Source organism: Blastomyces dermatitidis (genome assembly GCF_000003525.1).
Source record: "Blastomyces dermatitidis ER-3 genomic scaffold supercont1.3, whole genome shotgun sequence".
Classification (NCBI taxonomy): domain Eukaryota; kingdom Fungi; phylum Ascomycota; class Eurotiomycetes; order Onygenales; family Ajellomycetaceae; genus Blastomyces; species Blastomyces dermatitidis.
Window position 1 is genome coordinate 6,904,858 of NW_025544776.1, and position 15,074 is coordinate 6,919,931.

General features: G+C 40.2%; 4 protein-coding genes across 4 annotated transcripts in view; 2 read left to right on the forward strand and 2 right to left on the reverse strand.

Annotated features, from left to right (window-relative positions):
- BDCG_03752 (proteasome component PUP3) overlaps window positions 1-542 on the reverse strand; it is a 3,297-nt gene extending 2,755 nt beyond the window's left edge. The window contains exons 1-2 of the mRNA XM_045419406.1: window positions 301-542; window positions 224-242 (exon numbers count right to left, since the gene is read on the reverse strand). Of these exons, the coding sequence (XP_045275722.1) occupies window positions 224-242; window positions 301-303 (22 nt within the window). The 5' untranslated portion in view covers window positions 304-542. The remainder of the gene's footprint in view (window positions 1-223; window positions 243-300) is intronic.
- Window positions 543-7,100: 6,558 nt separating this feature from the next.
- BDCG_03753 (uncharacterized protein) lies at window positions 7,101-8,057 on the forward strand (the record flags this gene model as incomplete). Its single annotated transcript, XM_045419407.1, has 3 exons — window positions 7,101-7,181; window positions 7,290-7,731; window positions 7,834-8,057. The coding sequence occupies 3 exons, from the start codon at window positions 7,101-7,103 to the stop codon at window positions 8,055-8,057; spliced, it is 747 nt and encodes a 248-aa protein (XP_045275723.1).
- A 562-nt stretch (window positions 8,058-8,619) lies between these two features.
- On the forward strand, window positions 8,620-10,309 carry BDCG_03754 (UBX domain-containing protein; the record flags this gene model as incomplete). Its single annotated transcript, XM_045419408.1, has 2 exons — window positions 8,620-8,756; window positions 8,875-10,309. 2 exons carry the CDS (start codon window positions 8,620-8,622, stop codon window positions 10,307-10,309), a joined length of 1,572 nt encoding a protein of 523 aa, XP_045275724.1.
- On the reverse strand, window positions 9,479-12,418 carry BDCG_03755 (60S ribosomal protein L36). Its single transcript, XM_045419409.1, has 3 exons — window positions 12,127-12,418; window positions 11,674-11,856; window positions 9,479-11,257 (listed from the first exon to the last, which is right to left on the reverse strand). The coding sequence occupies exons 1-3, from the start codon at window positions 12,172-12,174 to the stop codon at window positions 11,177-11,179; spliced, it is 312 nt and encodes a 103-aa protein (XP_045275725.1). The 5' UTR covers window positions 12,175-12,418; the 3' UTR covers window positions 9,479-11,176.
- Window positions 12,419-15,074: the final 2,656 nt, after the last annotated feature.

The window sequence follows — 15,074 nt, forward strand, 5'->3', positions numbered from 1 at the left end:
GCGGCGCTTTGTGCGCGCACGTTCCTTCGAGTCGTGGTACGAATAGTTTGAGTTCGCTCTAGAGGATTTTTGTATGGGTACTCATTATTTTCGTGCTTTCGCCCTACCAGATAACTCGCACAACTGGAGGACCACTTCGGTTCTCGGCCTTGAGGAATATTATTTTGTGATTTCCAGGGGGCCAACATTGAAGGGGGGGGGGGGGGGGGGGGTATATGTATACTTATGTCGAAGGGGGAAGACTATATATGAGTGTTAGATAGGTGTTGCCGAGCTAAGATTGGGGGGAGGAGAGCTTACCATGATGTGATGTGGATAAACAATCAGTGGGAGCAAATGGCACAATGGGGTATCTGGGGCAACTATAACAAGGCAGATGTCGCAGTCGGGGTAGTAATTATAGCGGGTAGAGGTGGGTGTGGAGGTGTGTAGATGTGTAGATGTTGTAGATGTGGTAGATGATGATGTCTTGGTGTCTACTGAGATGGTTTGTATCGTAAGAGGAAGCTCTGGCACAACGCGCGCTGAGCTCGGGCCACCCGCCGGGAAGTACGTAGTAGTAGTATTAATAAGCAGCTTCGTCGTCGTCGCCGCTGCCTGGAACCAGGAAGCAGAAAACTGTTGGCCCTTACGGCCGTTGCGGTTAGCGATCTCACTAGATCACGTGACCCACCACTATATTATGTTCCTGTAGATAGATCTATCAATACAACCTTCAACTATTCTACAGGTTATAGCCTGGAGAACATGTTTTTCTTTTTAGAATATTATATCAATATATTTTTGACACAGATAGTTCATCTTTTTTAAAAAGACTTTCACTCTTTATTAGAGATATTTCATTTTCTCTGAATCTGTCAGTCAGTGAATTTATATACTTTATATTTTTAAGAAAGTGTGTTCTTCATTGTGAAGAATATCACTTTTTATCTTTTTTTTTTATATATCTAGAAGAAGCAGAGTTATCTCAATATAAGTAATATATCTGTTACTTCAGAGTTCAGCTTAAGACTCAGAATTACATACTTCACTAGATAACTTATTAATAAAATGATCACTTATTATAAGAAAGCTTCTGACTTGTAAGATAAGACTGAGATCAGTTTTCATCAGAGTATGAAATTTGATAATAAGATAATAGAGAAACTTCAGAATAAAGAAAAGCAGAGTTAATATTTATCTATAAAATCTATTCATTTTAACTTATTGAATTCTTCACTGTTTCTTACTCTTGAAATGCTGACTTTTAATAATGATTTAAATCAATCTATCTATTACACTGCAGGTAATTTTATAAATCTTATACAGATAATACTACAGAATCAGATAGCTGCAGCTGAAATCACTTAATATCTCACTATATCTGTATAAAGAGATACTATAAGAGATGAGTTATAAGAATATCAGAAGAAAGTTAAATATACACTAGATATTAAATCAGTGATTACATTTAATAACTCTAATTATAAAGTCTGATATATTAATATATTAACTGATACAGAAGTTATTGATGAAACTGACATTCTATTAAGAACTCAATGAGAATTCTCTTTTATATATTATATTAACTCTGAGAAGTGAAGAATCTGTTTTAAGTCTCTATATAGATATATACTATTAAGTCTTATTGAAAACATTTGAATCACTATTAAAATCTTGAAAGCTAATAATACTGCAGCTCTGTGAAATAAGATTAATATTGAATATATAATATCACTGACAGAAGAATGAGTTAATATCTTTAAGAAATTGATAAAATTATAAGTTAAGAAGAATGATTATCTTACTTTTCAGAGACATTTCTACTATTTTATTATCTGTTATAAAGAGCTCTGTCAGAGTACTGAGAATATATATTATAATCTTTTTCTCAATAATCTACAAGATTATCAAAGACTGTTTATCAAGATATATTTGAATGAGTTTTTCTTCACTAATCAGAGACTCATTATTAACATTGATATTGATAATTTGATGAAGTAACTGATCAATTATACATTCAAGAAGATTATCACTGAGTGAAAAAAGCAGTCTCAGACTGATTCTGTGACTGTGAAGAAGAATAAGAATAAAGATAAGAATAAAGATAAGAATAAAAGCACATCTATATGAAAGTGTACTCACTACAGAAGATATAAACATACTATTGATAGATGTTTCATCTTACACTCTGATAAAAAGAAAAAGAAGAATGATAAGAAGAATGATAAGAAGAAAGAGAAGAAGAATGACTTGATAAGTTTTTAATCAGCAGTAAATACAGTAATTACAAAGATTGAGTTCTACTTCTTCTTCACAGTCACTGAAAAATCATTCTCTAGATCTTGATATTTGAATATATATGTAAGTCTGAATATGATGAATGAGCTTCATTCTTTTTTAAATATTAAATCTTTTAATAATAATATCTCTGTCAATTCTGTGACTGAGAGAACTGAGTTTATCAAGAAGATTGAGACTGTTATCTTGAAAATTGAGAGTAATAATGTTAACTTACAGAATATTCACTATATTTCTAATATTACAGTTAATCTGCTCTCATTTGTAAAGCTTGAAGATCAGAGATTTTAATTTATATTATCTTTCACTATTCTCTTATTTTTCATTTACAGAGTTCTGAACAGTGTTATTTTTCATACAGTTTGAACTGCTCAGAACAACATATATAAGATTGATAAATAGAAGTTTAATGAGAATTTCAATTATCTGAACAAGACAGTCAAGTATATTATAATATTATATAAGTATGATTTTAACTGAAAAGTTGATCTTTCTGTGACTGCTGTCACTACTATTAATAATGTTAATTCTGCAGATGCAAAAACACAGACATTGAAGATATCAAAGACTCTTTTGAATTGATATTATAATCTCAGTCATATTCATACTGATGCTATAATTGCTATGATCAAGAATTCTCATACTGAAGTCATAATTAAAGATTCTAAGACTAAGTTCTTTTGTAAGAAATGTGTCAAGACTGATATAATATAAGATTATTTGAAAACACTGATGTCTAAATCTATTTAACTCATTGAGAAGGTTTATATTAATCTTATAGATGATGAATATACATTGAAAGATCTCTCTGATCACTTCTTAGAGTTCTGTCAGAGAATAAAATACTGAATACTTATCATCTGTGATGCGACTCACTACTGTTGAGTGTATTTTTTAAAGTTCAAGAATGAGACTGTTCAATACTTTGAGTTGTGACTCAGATTCATGAATAATCTTAAGTATACAGTCTCTGCTTTTCTACAGACTGATATTGATGATGTTTTTCAATTCATATATATGCACACAGTTATGAATTTATATGATATTAAATGAGAATCAATAATATCACATTCATCACACTAGAATGGCATTTTCAAATGTGAGATCTGTACTATCATAAGATGAGTTAGAGCTGCTCTTTTGAAAGATAATCTTTCTAAGAAGTTCTGAGCAGATATTCTAGAGACAGTGATTACAATAATCAATAATACTCTCATATCTACAGTTCTTTATAACTTGAAATTTTGACTCTCTACTGCAGAGATTTCTGTGATTCTAAGTTCATATAAGATTTCTTGATATGCACTTATAAATATCTCACTGAATGTAAAACATTTTCACTGATTGAGTGCAGAGGTTTTTATTCACTTACATGAATCTCAGCAGTCTGTGAATAAGCTCTCTTCACATGCCAATTTCTATCATATCATTGAGTTCAGTGGCATATTGATATATCATCTATAACATTCTGAATCTGACAAGATTATTATCAGTAGTGATGTGAGATTTCTGATCACTGAAAAGCTGATTATTACATCTGTGAAATCTATTAATCATGTTATTGAATCAGTTGTCACATCTGTGACACTTATTAATAATATCAGTGAACTGAAACCTGATATTCATTTAATTGATAATGAAGATGCTCTCAATATTGATGATCTGAATTTCACATGATTATGATCTGTGAAATCACTGACTACTTACACTTCAAGCTCTGTTACAGATAACCTCTCAAAGTTCTACAAAGATGCCACATCTTGATCAGAGAGAGTAGAAGATTATTGAAAGAAGTTCATACAATGTGAGATTACTGATCTGAAGAGACATAATACATGAAGTTTGATTTTTAGATCTGATGTTCTGAGAAGTGAACTGATTACTTCAGACTGTTAAGTGTTTCTTGAGAAAGATAGATCTGCAGATCTGAATGTCAATTCTGATGATATTCTTAGAAAATCACATTGAGTGATTTATAATAACTGACTTAAGAAGAGTTCTAGAGAAGAGATCTACACTTCTGTCATCACTGATACTGTCAATTGTATTCTTTTTATAATAGCAGCACTACACAGTTGAACACTCTATTAAGTGAATATAGTGATAATATATCTTTATGAGTGTCTCACTAAGAAGGTCTATATGAGACAACTCACTGAATTTGAGACAGATTCACTGAAAATACTTATCTGTGTGATTGAGAGTAGTCTATACAGTTTGAACTCTGTGATGAAGATCTGATATAATTACTTAACAGCTCTGTTGAGTGATCTTAAATTTACAGTCAGTGCTCATGATTCAGTACTCTGATATCATACATTCAGATATCACCTCTATATGATGATCTATGTTAATGATCTCAATATCATATTCAAAGCTTCTGAGAATGCTGATTGACTAGTAAGTATACTCAGTGAGAAATTAAAAGTCAAGAATCTATATCAGTCAATCAAGTATTTGAGTATGAAGATTAATTGTTTGAACAAGAGAATTGATTTAATACATTATCAATATATCAAATGTCTTATTGAAGATTTCTATCTTGATAATACAGCTGTTATTAGAATATCAATGAAGAATGAATTCTATATTGATAATTTTTCTATATCTGAGAAAGAGACTGATTTCACAATTCAGTGATATTAATATAATGTGAGTTGCTTATAATATCTTGCAGTTAAAACACATTCTGATATCACTTACACTGTCTTACTACTCACTCAATGAAATGTTGATTCAACATCTCAATGTTGAAAGACTCTATTACATATTATACATTATTTGAAAGAAATCATGAATCTGAGTATTTTCTATGAATATAATCTGTATGAGAGATCTGTTTCTATCATTTCTTCTGTTTCTACTGTTTCTTCTATTTTTTCTGTTTCTACTGATTCTTTCATTATCTCTGATTTCTCTGATAATTTCTACCTATTCTTTAGCTACTCAGATTCTGATTGAACCAGTCTCTTGAATAATGATAGAAAATCAATATCTAGCTATGTTTTTAAGCTCACAGACAGTCTGATTTCATGATGTTCAGTAAAGCAATCTTGTGTATCTCTAAGTTTTAATAAGACTGAATATATAGCTCTTAGTGAGACAGTCTGTGAGATAACATGAATTCAGAATCTCATAATTGAGCTTGACTTTATTACTACATCTCTGATACAGATTCTCACTGATAATAAGAGTGCTATAAATCTCACAAAGATAGCAGTCATTACAGTCTGAAGTAAACATATTGATATATGTTTTCATTTTTCATATTGACAGTTGAATCAGAGAATCATTGATTTAGAATACATTCTTACTACTCAGATAGTAGCAGATGAACTCACTAAATCTTTAGATAATGTGATATTTATATAATTCATGATTTTACTAGGTCTTACAGGCACAAAAGTTGAGAATGTTTAATTTTACATTTGTATTTGATTTTAACAGACTATCTTAATGATTTGAGTGTTTTTTTTTTTGTATGTGATTCTTGTTATCTCAAGAGGAAGTGTTGGCTCTTACAGCTGTTACGGTTAGCAATCTCACTAGATCATGTAACTCATTACTATATTATGTTTCTGTAGATAGATCTATTAATACAACCTTCAACTATTCTACAAAAACTTAACCTCGCTAAGTGCGCCACTTGACCTCGTTATGTAAGCTGACCTTGCAAATGTGGCCCGTGCCACTACCTGACCTCACTCAATACATCTTTTCTTATAATTTGAAATCACTCAATTATTTATCATCAATTCTACAATCAATTATTAATTAATTCAAAATCAATTTAATACTGAAATTATTCTTGAATTTAATAAATCAATTTAAAATTAATTATTAAATATTTTTATCTTGATATATTTTAAAATTCTGTAAAATATCTCTTTATATTCTATATGAATTTATCTATTTATTTAATTGATTATGAATCAGCTATACATGCTTTGATTGATTGATGAGCTGAATGAATGAGTGAATTGAAAGGTTGAAAGTCAATTATCAACTGATTATTACTGTATTATGCGAGGTCGGGGTCATGATTATGTAACGAGGTCAAGTGGCGCACTTAGCGAGGTCAAGTTTTCTGTATACACGCCTGGAACATTTATACAACTTCATCTCGCTTGATACAGCTTAACTCTTAACTCCCGGTTGCCAATACTTTTTATTATGAATGAAGCATACTTGGAATTGTTGTCAGATGGTATTTCTGTATCTCCCAGCGGACACGGAAATCAGTTGCAATACTTTTTTTACCCCTTGGTTGGGTCGATCTATGAATATACATCTACTGGTTCTCTCCAAGTCAGTCTGACTGCTCTCCTTTGAATACGGATTAAACCCGGGGGAGAGAATGATGGATAGCCCTGCCGTCTTCAGCTCGGTTGGTCGGGCTCCTCCCCTGCTGCCAATAATTATATTGTTGGTTATCAGCCTTTTATATTGGCTAGCACAGGCCTATGCAGATCAACCCTGGAATCCCTCCTAGCCAATGCTTTGATTTCAAAGACTATTGCGAAATGCAGCAAGTCCTAGCTGCTCACCCTGTCATCAGGCTAAATTCTAAAATAGGAACAAGATCATTTGGCGGTGATATGCTGACGCAATATAATATGCTGCTTGTTCTATCATCCGTTGATCAGAGCTCCTCAGCTCCAGCATCTTGCTTGCGGAGTTCCAACATTACATATTGCCATATCAACATGTGCGGCTGCTTAAACTGACCGAGCCAATTTCCTCTTCCAATTTTTTCCGTCAGACCGTCCTCTGATAGCAGCTACATATACTCTACAACTCGTAAAGTTGCGCTGCAAAACATGGCCGAGAATAATTCTCCCCCTATGTACACCGACACGCCGTTGGCCATAATTCCAACGCCAAAGTTTCAAACTGGCAATGTGCGTACTCTCTAAAGATTCATCAGCCAACTAGCACGTCGCCCTCCAGTGAGACGGGGAACCATGTTGCTGACCTATTCATTCTGCAGGAAGACCCTTTCACGATAGAGGCTTCCCCCATGGCCCTCAGCCACAACGCGTTCATCCGCGGCTTCAACAGCATCTACCAACAGGCCCCTCGTCTCCAGAAGGCTACCGACAAGTGACTTTGTCGGCTATTGCCAGGCTTGGATTGAATGCGTCAAGACCCATCACCACTATGAAGAGACAGAGTTGTTCCCTAACATCAACAAGGCGGCTGGCACGACTGGATTGACGGAGGATGCTGTGCAAGAGCATGGGTTGTTTTATGCGGGGATGGATCGCATGAAGGCTTATCTCGATGAAAAAAGCGCTGAGTTCTCCGCCGCTGAGCTGATTGCTATTCTGGAGTCGTTTAAGGAGCCGCTGCACAATCATCTGAAGGCCGAGCCACCTGCCATTGTGGATTTGGCGAGGTATAGCACGGAGCAGAACCCTATAGACATCGTAGCTATCGCCGCCGCTGCTGGTAAATATATCTCCCTCCCCTTCCCCCCTTGTTGCACCCGCCGCATGTGAGCTTGCAGTCCGCGGGTTTCAAATTAATAGCTGAAATTTCAACGTTTTCTAGGCAAGAAACAAATTAACTTTGGCTTCTTCCTACACACGGTCCCTGTCATCTTCTTGAATATGGAAACGGCCACTTTCGAAGGTGGCATGTGGCACGGAGTTTTCCCGCCTCTTAAGGGTTTGGCTAGAACCTCGGTGAACAATGTTGTGCCAATGTGGCACTCCAGTAGATGGCGCCTTGCCAGCTGCACTCCGGAGGGAGAATACAAACAGCTGGCTGTTTAATGAGGGGGTTGTTAATATTTGGAGCTGGAGGCGTTCTGCTGAATTTGTACTTTTATGTTCTTGTTTGCTGTGAAACTCGTGTAGCCCTACTGTTGGAGCCCCAAATCAAATGGGACTCTTCAGAGTCAACAATATCAGTGGTTACCCGGGCACCTTTTGGGAATTCGATTCTAGGAGAGGTACGGTTGGTGTGACCTTGCCTCCCAGCTCTGGGAGTTAGCGATAGGCGGGGGATACGAGTGACTACTCATCTTATTGACGGAGGCGCAAAGCACTTCGGCAGAGTGCCCCGCAGCCGAGAAACTTCTAGATCTGGAATTTAAATTCCATGCATCTAACCTTTGAACAATATTTCATTTTTACTCATTTCAAAACATAGAGACTGGCTGTATAGAGTGTGTAACCAAGTAAACCTGGCGGCAGTGTGTTATTTAGGCGCGGTTTGGCGTTGCCGCAGTCCCGCCACTCAAAATCTCCAAGCGCTGTCTGTTATAGTTAAATATGTCATCTACCTCCGCGCGAACAGCTCCAGACTATCCCGCTTCATACTCCATTCCTCACCATGGCTTCGCACGTTGTCGTGATAGACTCAGCTGCTCGAAGGGCTACGGTGAAAGTCACTCCCACGAAACATCTCACTGAGGTTCTTTCGGAAGCATGTTCCAAGCTCGGGCTTGATGCTCGCCAGTATGGACTCAAGTGAGTGCTGCCTGGCTCCCAGCGACGCGTCTCTCCTTCAACTCGATACTTTCCTATAACCATATGTATCTGTATCCCGGTTTTAGTTATTAACTATTGACCTGTACCTTTGTGAAAGGCATCAGAAGAAACAGATCGATCTCTCGCTATCTATACGGCTATCAGGCCTAAGCTCCGGTGCTAAACTTGAGCTTGTGCAGCTTTCCCGCTCCCCCTCCGTCGTCTCTGTTGCCTTACAGCTTCCCGAATCAGAGGCCCAGGGTGCCCCAAATGGACGTTTGACGGATAAATTCCCAAGTAATACTACGTTATGGCATGTGTTGCGGAAATTCGAAGCTGGGGTGGCGGGGAATGGAACCACGAGAAACTTGACTGCTAGGGGTGTACCGTCAGCCGCGACTGGTACGGGACGGCTGTTTTACGAATCTCCCGTTATCCAGGTCGTAGGGAGGGAACTATCGACATTTTCAGATCTGCAGAGAACTCTTGGGCAGCTGGGGTTCAATAGCGGCAGCACACTGCTCAGACTGAGCTTCCGGACGACTGATAAGCCTCTTGAAGAGGCAATGATGGAGATTGGGGAATACTTCAAGTCCGTGGAGGAAGAGCAGGGCGACAGTGGCGCAAAAGCTGCTGAGAGTTCCAACCGCGAAACTCCTGCTTCGTCAGGCCCGGAAGTGCCAACGCCAGAGTCAACGTCTACATCAACCCCATCCAATATTATGGATACCACTCCCGAACAGCCAGCTACACCAGAAGAACGTCAACAACAACCCCCTTCGCCAACGACAATTGTATCATCAAGACCTACCACCGTCTACGCCCCACCGTCAAGCACAGTACCACAATCCGCGCAAACACCATTCAACGAACACGACTACATCCCTACCGTCAACCATGCAAAAGCCCACCAACTCCACCTCAACCGCACTTCCCGTCCAAACCGCCTCCCCACCGACGCAGAACTGGCCGCCAAAGCATCCGCCCAGGAAACTAAGCTCGCCAGCGTCGCCGACGTCGAAGTCAAGATCCGCTTCCCGGACCAGAGCCAGGTGGTCTCCAAGTTCACCAGGGAAGATACGGCGCAGGGGCTATATGCCTTTGTCAGAAGCTGTCTAGATGGTTCTATAGCGAGCGAGGGATTCTCGTTATCTTTCTTCGCTGCTGGCGCGGCCGGTGCCGGTGCGGGCGCAGGTTCAGGTACCCAGCATTCGTTATTATTAAAAGGTCAATCGGTAATCCCCGACGTGGCTGAGAAACTCCTCATTCGCGATCTACGCATGAACGGCCGCGTGCTGGTGAATTTCTCCTGGGCGAATAATGTCTCGTCGAAGGCGAAGATCGCGTCGACTCGTGGGCATATCCTCCGCCCGGAACTACGGCAGGTTGCTAGCCAGATCAAGGTGCAGGAGGTTGCTGCTGTACCTATCGATGATAAGGAGGATAAGTCTTCGTTGCAGAGGCTGGGCGGTGGCGGTGGGGATCGGGCGATGTCTGGGGGAAGGAAAGGGGGTGGCGTACCGAAGTGGTTGAAGTTACCGGGGAAGAAGTAGGGGAAGAAGGGTCTTATTATTATATTTCTATTGTTGACTATTGGAATAGGGGGGTAGGATTTCACGCTTTTAACTTTTATGATGAGCTTAGATGTCCATGAGGCATATGATTATGAATTTGAGATTTTTTTTTTATAAAGCCTACTTCGCCCGTCTCGGGCTCGTTGGGAGGGCAATAATCGCATTTCAACTTCATACCGTACATGATACATACCCGGTTTTCTCTTTCATCTAGCTTCTCCTATGGTAGGGTGCGTTTTCTACGAGGTTGTCGAGGTTGGTTACACGCAGACTATCTGTGATACATGCGTACCCGGCGAAGTTGTATGGCAAGATGATTGATTCTCCGCCAGCCGGAGCGCAAAGTGCACCGAAAATAGAGCTGCTAGATTCCATCGCGGTCGCTTATGGCTAAGGCACATTTTTTCCATCTTCTCCCATATGGCCCCTCATTTTGCAGTTATCGGGTGACAGTTGGCATGTCCCATCCTCTACCGTACTGAACTTTAGGTTGCTGGTGCGCAAAGGGATCGAGAGGCCGCCAACGGCCGGATCTAGAGAAGATGGGGAATGGCCGGAAAAAACGTTCAAATAGTAGCAACAAAAGAAAAGAGGGATCTGGATATGTTATGGTATTGGTTTGTTTGTTGTTTTATTTTTTCTTCGAAATATCGTTTCCGTTAATATAAATATTAAAAAAAAAACACAAGGAAAAAAAAAAAAAAAGGGATGTTTTGATGGTAAACCATGACACCAAACCCTCAATTCAAAGAGTAGCAAACAGCAACAAGCCGGTCCCTCTCCATATCATATCCCTCTCCACGAAAACCAGGCGCCTTCTTTTTCTCCCTTAGAAAACAAGAATATTTAATGGCCGGCTCTCTTGGCCTCAGCAATGACCCCTTGCATCTCGTCGACCTTTCTCTTGGCACGGCCGAAGGTACCGAGCTAAATAGAAAGGAAAAAAAGATGTTAGCGATAATGGTATTCTTTGGAATGTGTTATGTCCTTTATGAAGCGGCCTCGGCCCCGTCTTAGTCTCCTCAATTCTAGCCATTGGAATGCCCCGTCATCTTCCCTGAACGCGTTGCTATATTGTTTCCTTCCTGCCTCTGATTGAGGGAAAATGCTTGGCGAAAACGGTCGATGTATATAGGTTTATCAGACCGGGGGTTTCGATTTGTTGTTTGTAGGTGCGTATAATCAATGCCGATTCCTTTCATCATTTGTCTTCTTTCTCATTTTTTCCCACTTCATTTGTTTCCCGCCATAGTCTCTTTATATCCCATCCATCGTCCACCTCTTGAGCTAGACGAGGCCTTGGCCAACTAAACAATGGATAACAAAATCAAATGGGGACTCACCCGCTTCTTCGCGAGCTTACGGGCCCGCTTGTCCTGGGCGTTTCTCAATAGTTCGACGACACGGCGCTCATATGGGGCAAGACCGGCGACTTCCTTGACGATCTCACGGACGAACTGTGTGCGGCGGGAGAGGTGGCCCTTTGTCCGCGAGATGCGTGGCTTGATCGTGTTGGCCGTGGTTTTCTAAAAACAGGCGTAAAAAATCTCCTAGTCAGTTTTTACTCGTAGGCTAATCGTCCTTAAATCTCCAATCTTTGCTTCTTTTTCCTGCCCATCTTATTGGGAAGGGGAAATCCGGAAATTGGGCAGTAAATGAAAATTGCCAACACAACGCAATTGAAGGGTTGTAATTCTCATTCTGGAGAATGTAGAGGCATAGTGTAGGTGCTCCAAGAAGCAAATGGGCAATACGGAGGGGAAAGACGGCGGGAAAAGGGTTAAACTCCAACGTACATGGCCTTTGTTCAAGCCGACGATGATACCGGTGCGTTCCTTCGCCATCTCGATCGTTGATGACGGGTGATGGTGATGGGTAATGCGGAGGAGTGTCGTTGTCGTTGTCGTCGGAGGTTGAAATGCCAGCGCTGGCTACGGAAGGTTTTGGTTGGATGAGGCTCAAGTGCGTAGCGAGAAACGAGGTTTTAGGGTTTAGGGTTCGAGCCCTATCCGTGTCCCAAAACGGTTGGGAAGGTGTTCTCAACTCATTTTCAACAACTTCAACAACAGTATGGCCCTTTGACTGAATTATATATCTAATAAATTTGGTTGTGTTTTGGGGTAATACCTACTATCTTTGAACTTTTGTTCTAGACTAATCCAGCCTTTCGTTCTGCCAAAGCTCTCACCCCATTTTCCGATGGACCTCGTACCCAGGATATATTTCCGCGTGGATGACTTTTGAAGGACAGAGTTCTAAGAGGCCATGTTCCAATGCTTAATTTTCAAGTCGGATGGATGCCTTTGGCCTGGACTAGCTCTCCGGCTTTCTGAGCAACAATTCTACCCGTAGTCATGGTCGATCTTGAATAACAACCTCGCTGAACTGACAGAGTCAGTAAATTATTAAAGCAGGGTCTGTTGAACTTCGTTCAGCATGAGTGTAGCCCATGTTAATGAGATTGATATAAATAAGCCACTGTTTCGATGGAGTCGGCCAGCTCTGATTTTATACACTGTGTGATAGACCGCTCGGCGTGCCTTGCTTCTATATCTGACCTCAGATGGGAAACCGAGCCATTTTGAAGTGTTTTTTTCTTTGCATGAACATTAGATGACATGTACCCCCCAAAAAGATCATATTCCTCATACGCATGCGCTAATGAATATTTATTCACTGTAAGTAATCAGATTTGAAAATCTATCTAATTACTTCAGGGCGTGAATATCACGATTGATTACCTATAGTGGTAGAGGAAAAATTCATGCAAGGGGTGTTTCTCTGCATGGCTATATCATTTTTCAGAACAAGACAGCCAATTCAACTGTCTTCCATATTGTATAGGAATGCTCTGGCAATGCTACTAGGTAGTACTCAGATATAGCAAAGAGAAGGTTTAAGTACTTGAGTACTTCAACCTCGCTTTTTCCCTCCGGGCAAGAAACGCACAAGCCCTATGAAAGGCACACCAGAAGGAACATTGATATATGGCAGATTATGCCCATATTTCATTGGCTTTATTGCTTGTAGTAGAAATGAACGGGCTTTCATTTAGACTTATAGCCACACATTCTAAATTGAACATGAGTTTGATCATGATTAGCAATTTTCAGTCCATTTTTATTCTCCATGTCGCTATGGAATGGTGGCCTTGCTCCCTGCTAATACAATTTGACAGAGATCAATATACTTATAAGCAGTACACTGCACCAATTTTAATGATAGTGGAGAGGCTTGTGTAGAATGAGCAGATATGTGTGAATAATTGTGAATAATTGTTTTGACTCTTTTGCATCTAAATATTCAATCTGTTTCATTCTCCTAGAAGGCTCCTTACTACAGGCTACTGCTAAGTACAACACATGATGCAGATCAGTTCATATTATAGGCTCATTCTTGTGTCTTTTTGTTGAGGGATGAAAATTTTCATTTGTCATTGATAACAGCTGGTCTCTTCCTGCCATTCAATGTCTATAATGACAATGAAGAATTCATGACAGAATGGATGGAGACCGCCAGGTTTCATTTGTAAAAATTCCCACCTCTCTCAAACTGCCTATCTAACTGAGAAGTTGAGATGACTTCACACATTGCTAAGTAACATTATAACACTCCCAGCTCATGTTCGAGCACTAACTTCTAACTTGCCAGCTCAATGCAGATTTGAATCCGCACCATGGTGCTGATTTCGCTTGTCACTTAGACCTGACCTGGTGAGGAGAAAGATCATTATTATTTCCGTTCAGTATGCTGTTTCTGCATTGCATCCTCGCCTTCTTCGTCTTTTCTTTTCTTTTCTTTTCTTTTTTTTTTTTTTTTTTTTTTTTTTTTTTTTTTTTTTTTTTTTTTTTAAACCAGAGGAGGTGTCCCGTGTTCAGGAGGTCTTGGTATCCCGTATGAATGTTTGCCATGTATCATGTATGCTATGCATGGCATTTTTGCCAATTTTTTTTCCTGGTTCGATGCGGTCCAGGCGCAGAAGCTGGCTCGGCTTGGACGCCCATCTCCGAATGGAAGCCACATAAATATCATACCTCATCCGTACACCGTATGCTTTAAGGGATTGGGAAATCTAGCAAAATCTATGAAGGATGTCTCCCCCATAGTTTTGTATCCAGGCATCCACATCGTAGTCACCAGGTAGATCCTTTTCCGGTTTACGGAGTACTCTCCGGTGTGATGCTACCAACTTTTCATTTTTACTTTCATTTTCCTAGTTTTCACAACCCCGGTGATCGCCAGTCAAGCCACTCGGCGCCAAAGCGGGCTTCCCCGTCGCCCCGGCCATCTTTGCAGTTTCCAGCCAACGGCTCGATTTTGGCTGTGGGCCTAAAACCCGCGTTACGGCGAAACAGCGTCCGAGCACCGTCGCGAAATCGAAAAAGCCCAGAATCAACAGCTAAACTGTCTGCGCGGGGGGCGAAGAGGTGTTGAGCTGGACCTGTTTGGGGGCTTGATACTCAGCGCAGCCAGTGACTGAAGATGGACAAGCAATCTCTATCCATGGATCCGATTTCGTTATGGCGGGAAGACGGAAGGATATTTAGAGGGTAAGAAAAGCGCCCATGCGCCTATGCGGCCAGGTCTCTCCCCTGAGTCCCTGACTTCCTGAGAGCCCTTTGGTGCTGGAGACTAGAGTAGGTGCGGTGGTGTGTGTGCACAATCCATCGTTAGCGCGAGGCCCAGGTTGACACGGACTGTTTGGCCTAGAGTTTGAGAATGGGTAGGATAATTTGTTTGCAGC

Bases quoted from the DNA above. Each gene is read 5' to 3' on its own strand.
- BDCG_03755 (XM_045419409.1), bottom strand. From the start codon at position 12,174: ATGGCGAAGGAACGCACCGGTATCATCGTCGGCTTGAACAAAGGCCAT. The intron at 11,857-12,126 runs GTACGTTGGAGT...GCCTGTTTTTAG, and splicing joins TCGGCTTGAACAAAGGCCAT to AAAACCACGGCCAACACGAT. The intron at 11,258-11,673 runs GTGAGTCCCCAT...CTTTCTATTTAG, and splicing joins GTAAGCTCGCGAAGAAGCGG to CTCGGTACCTTCGGCCGTGC.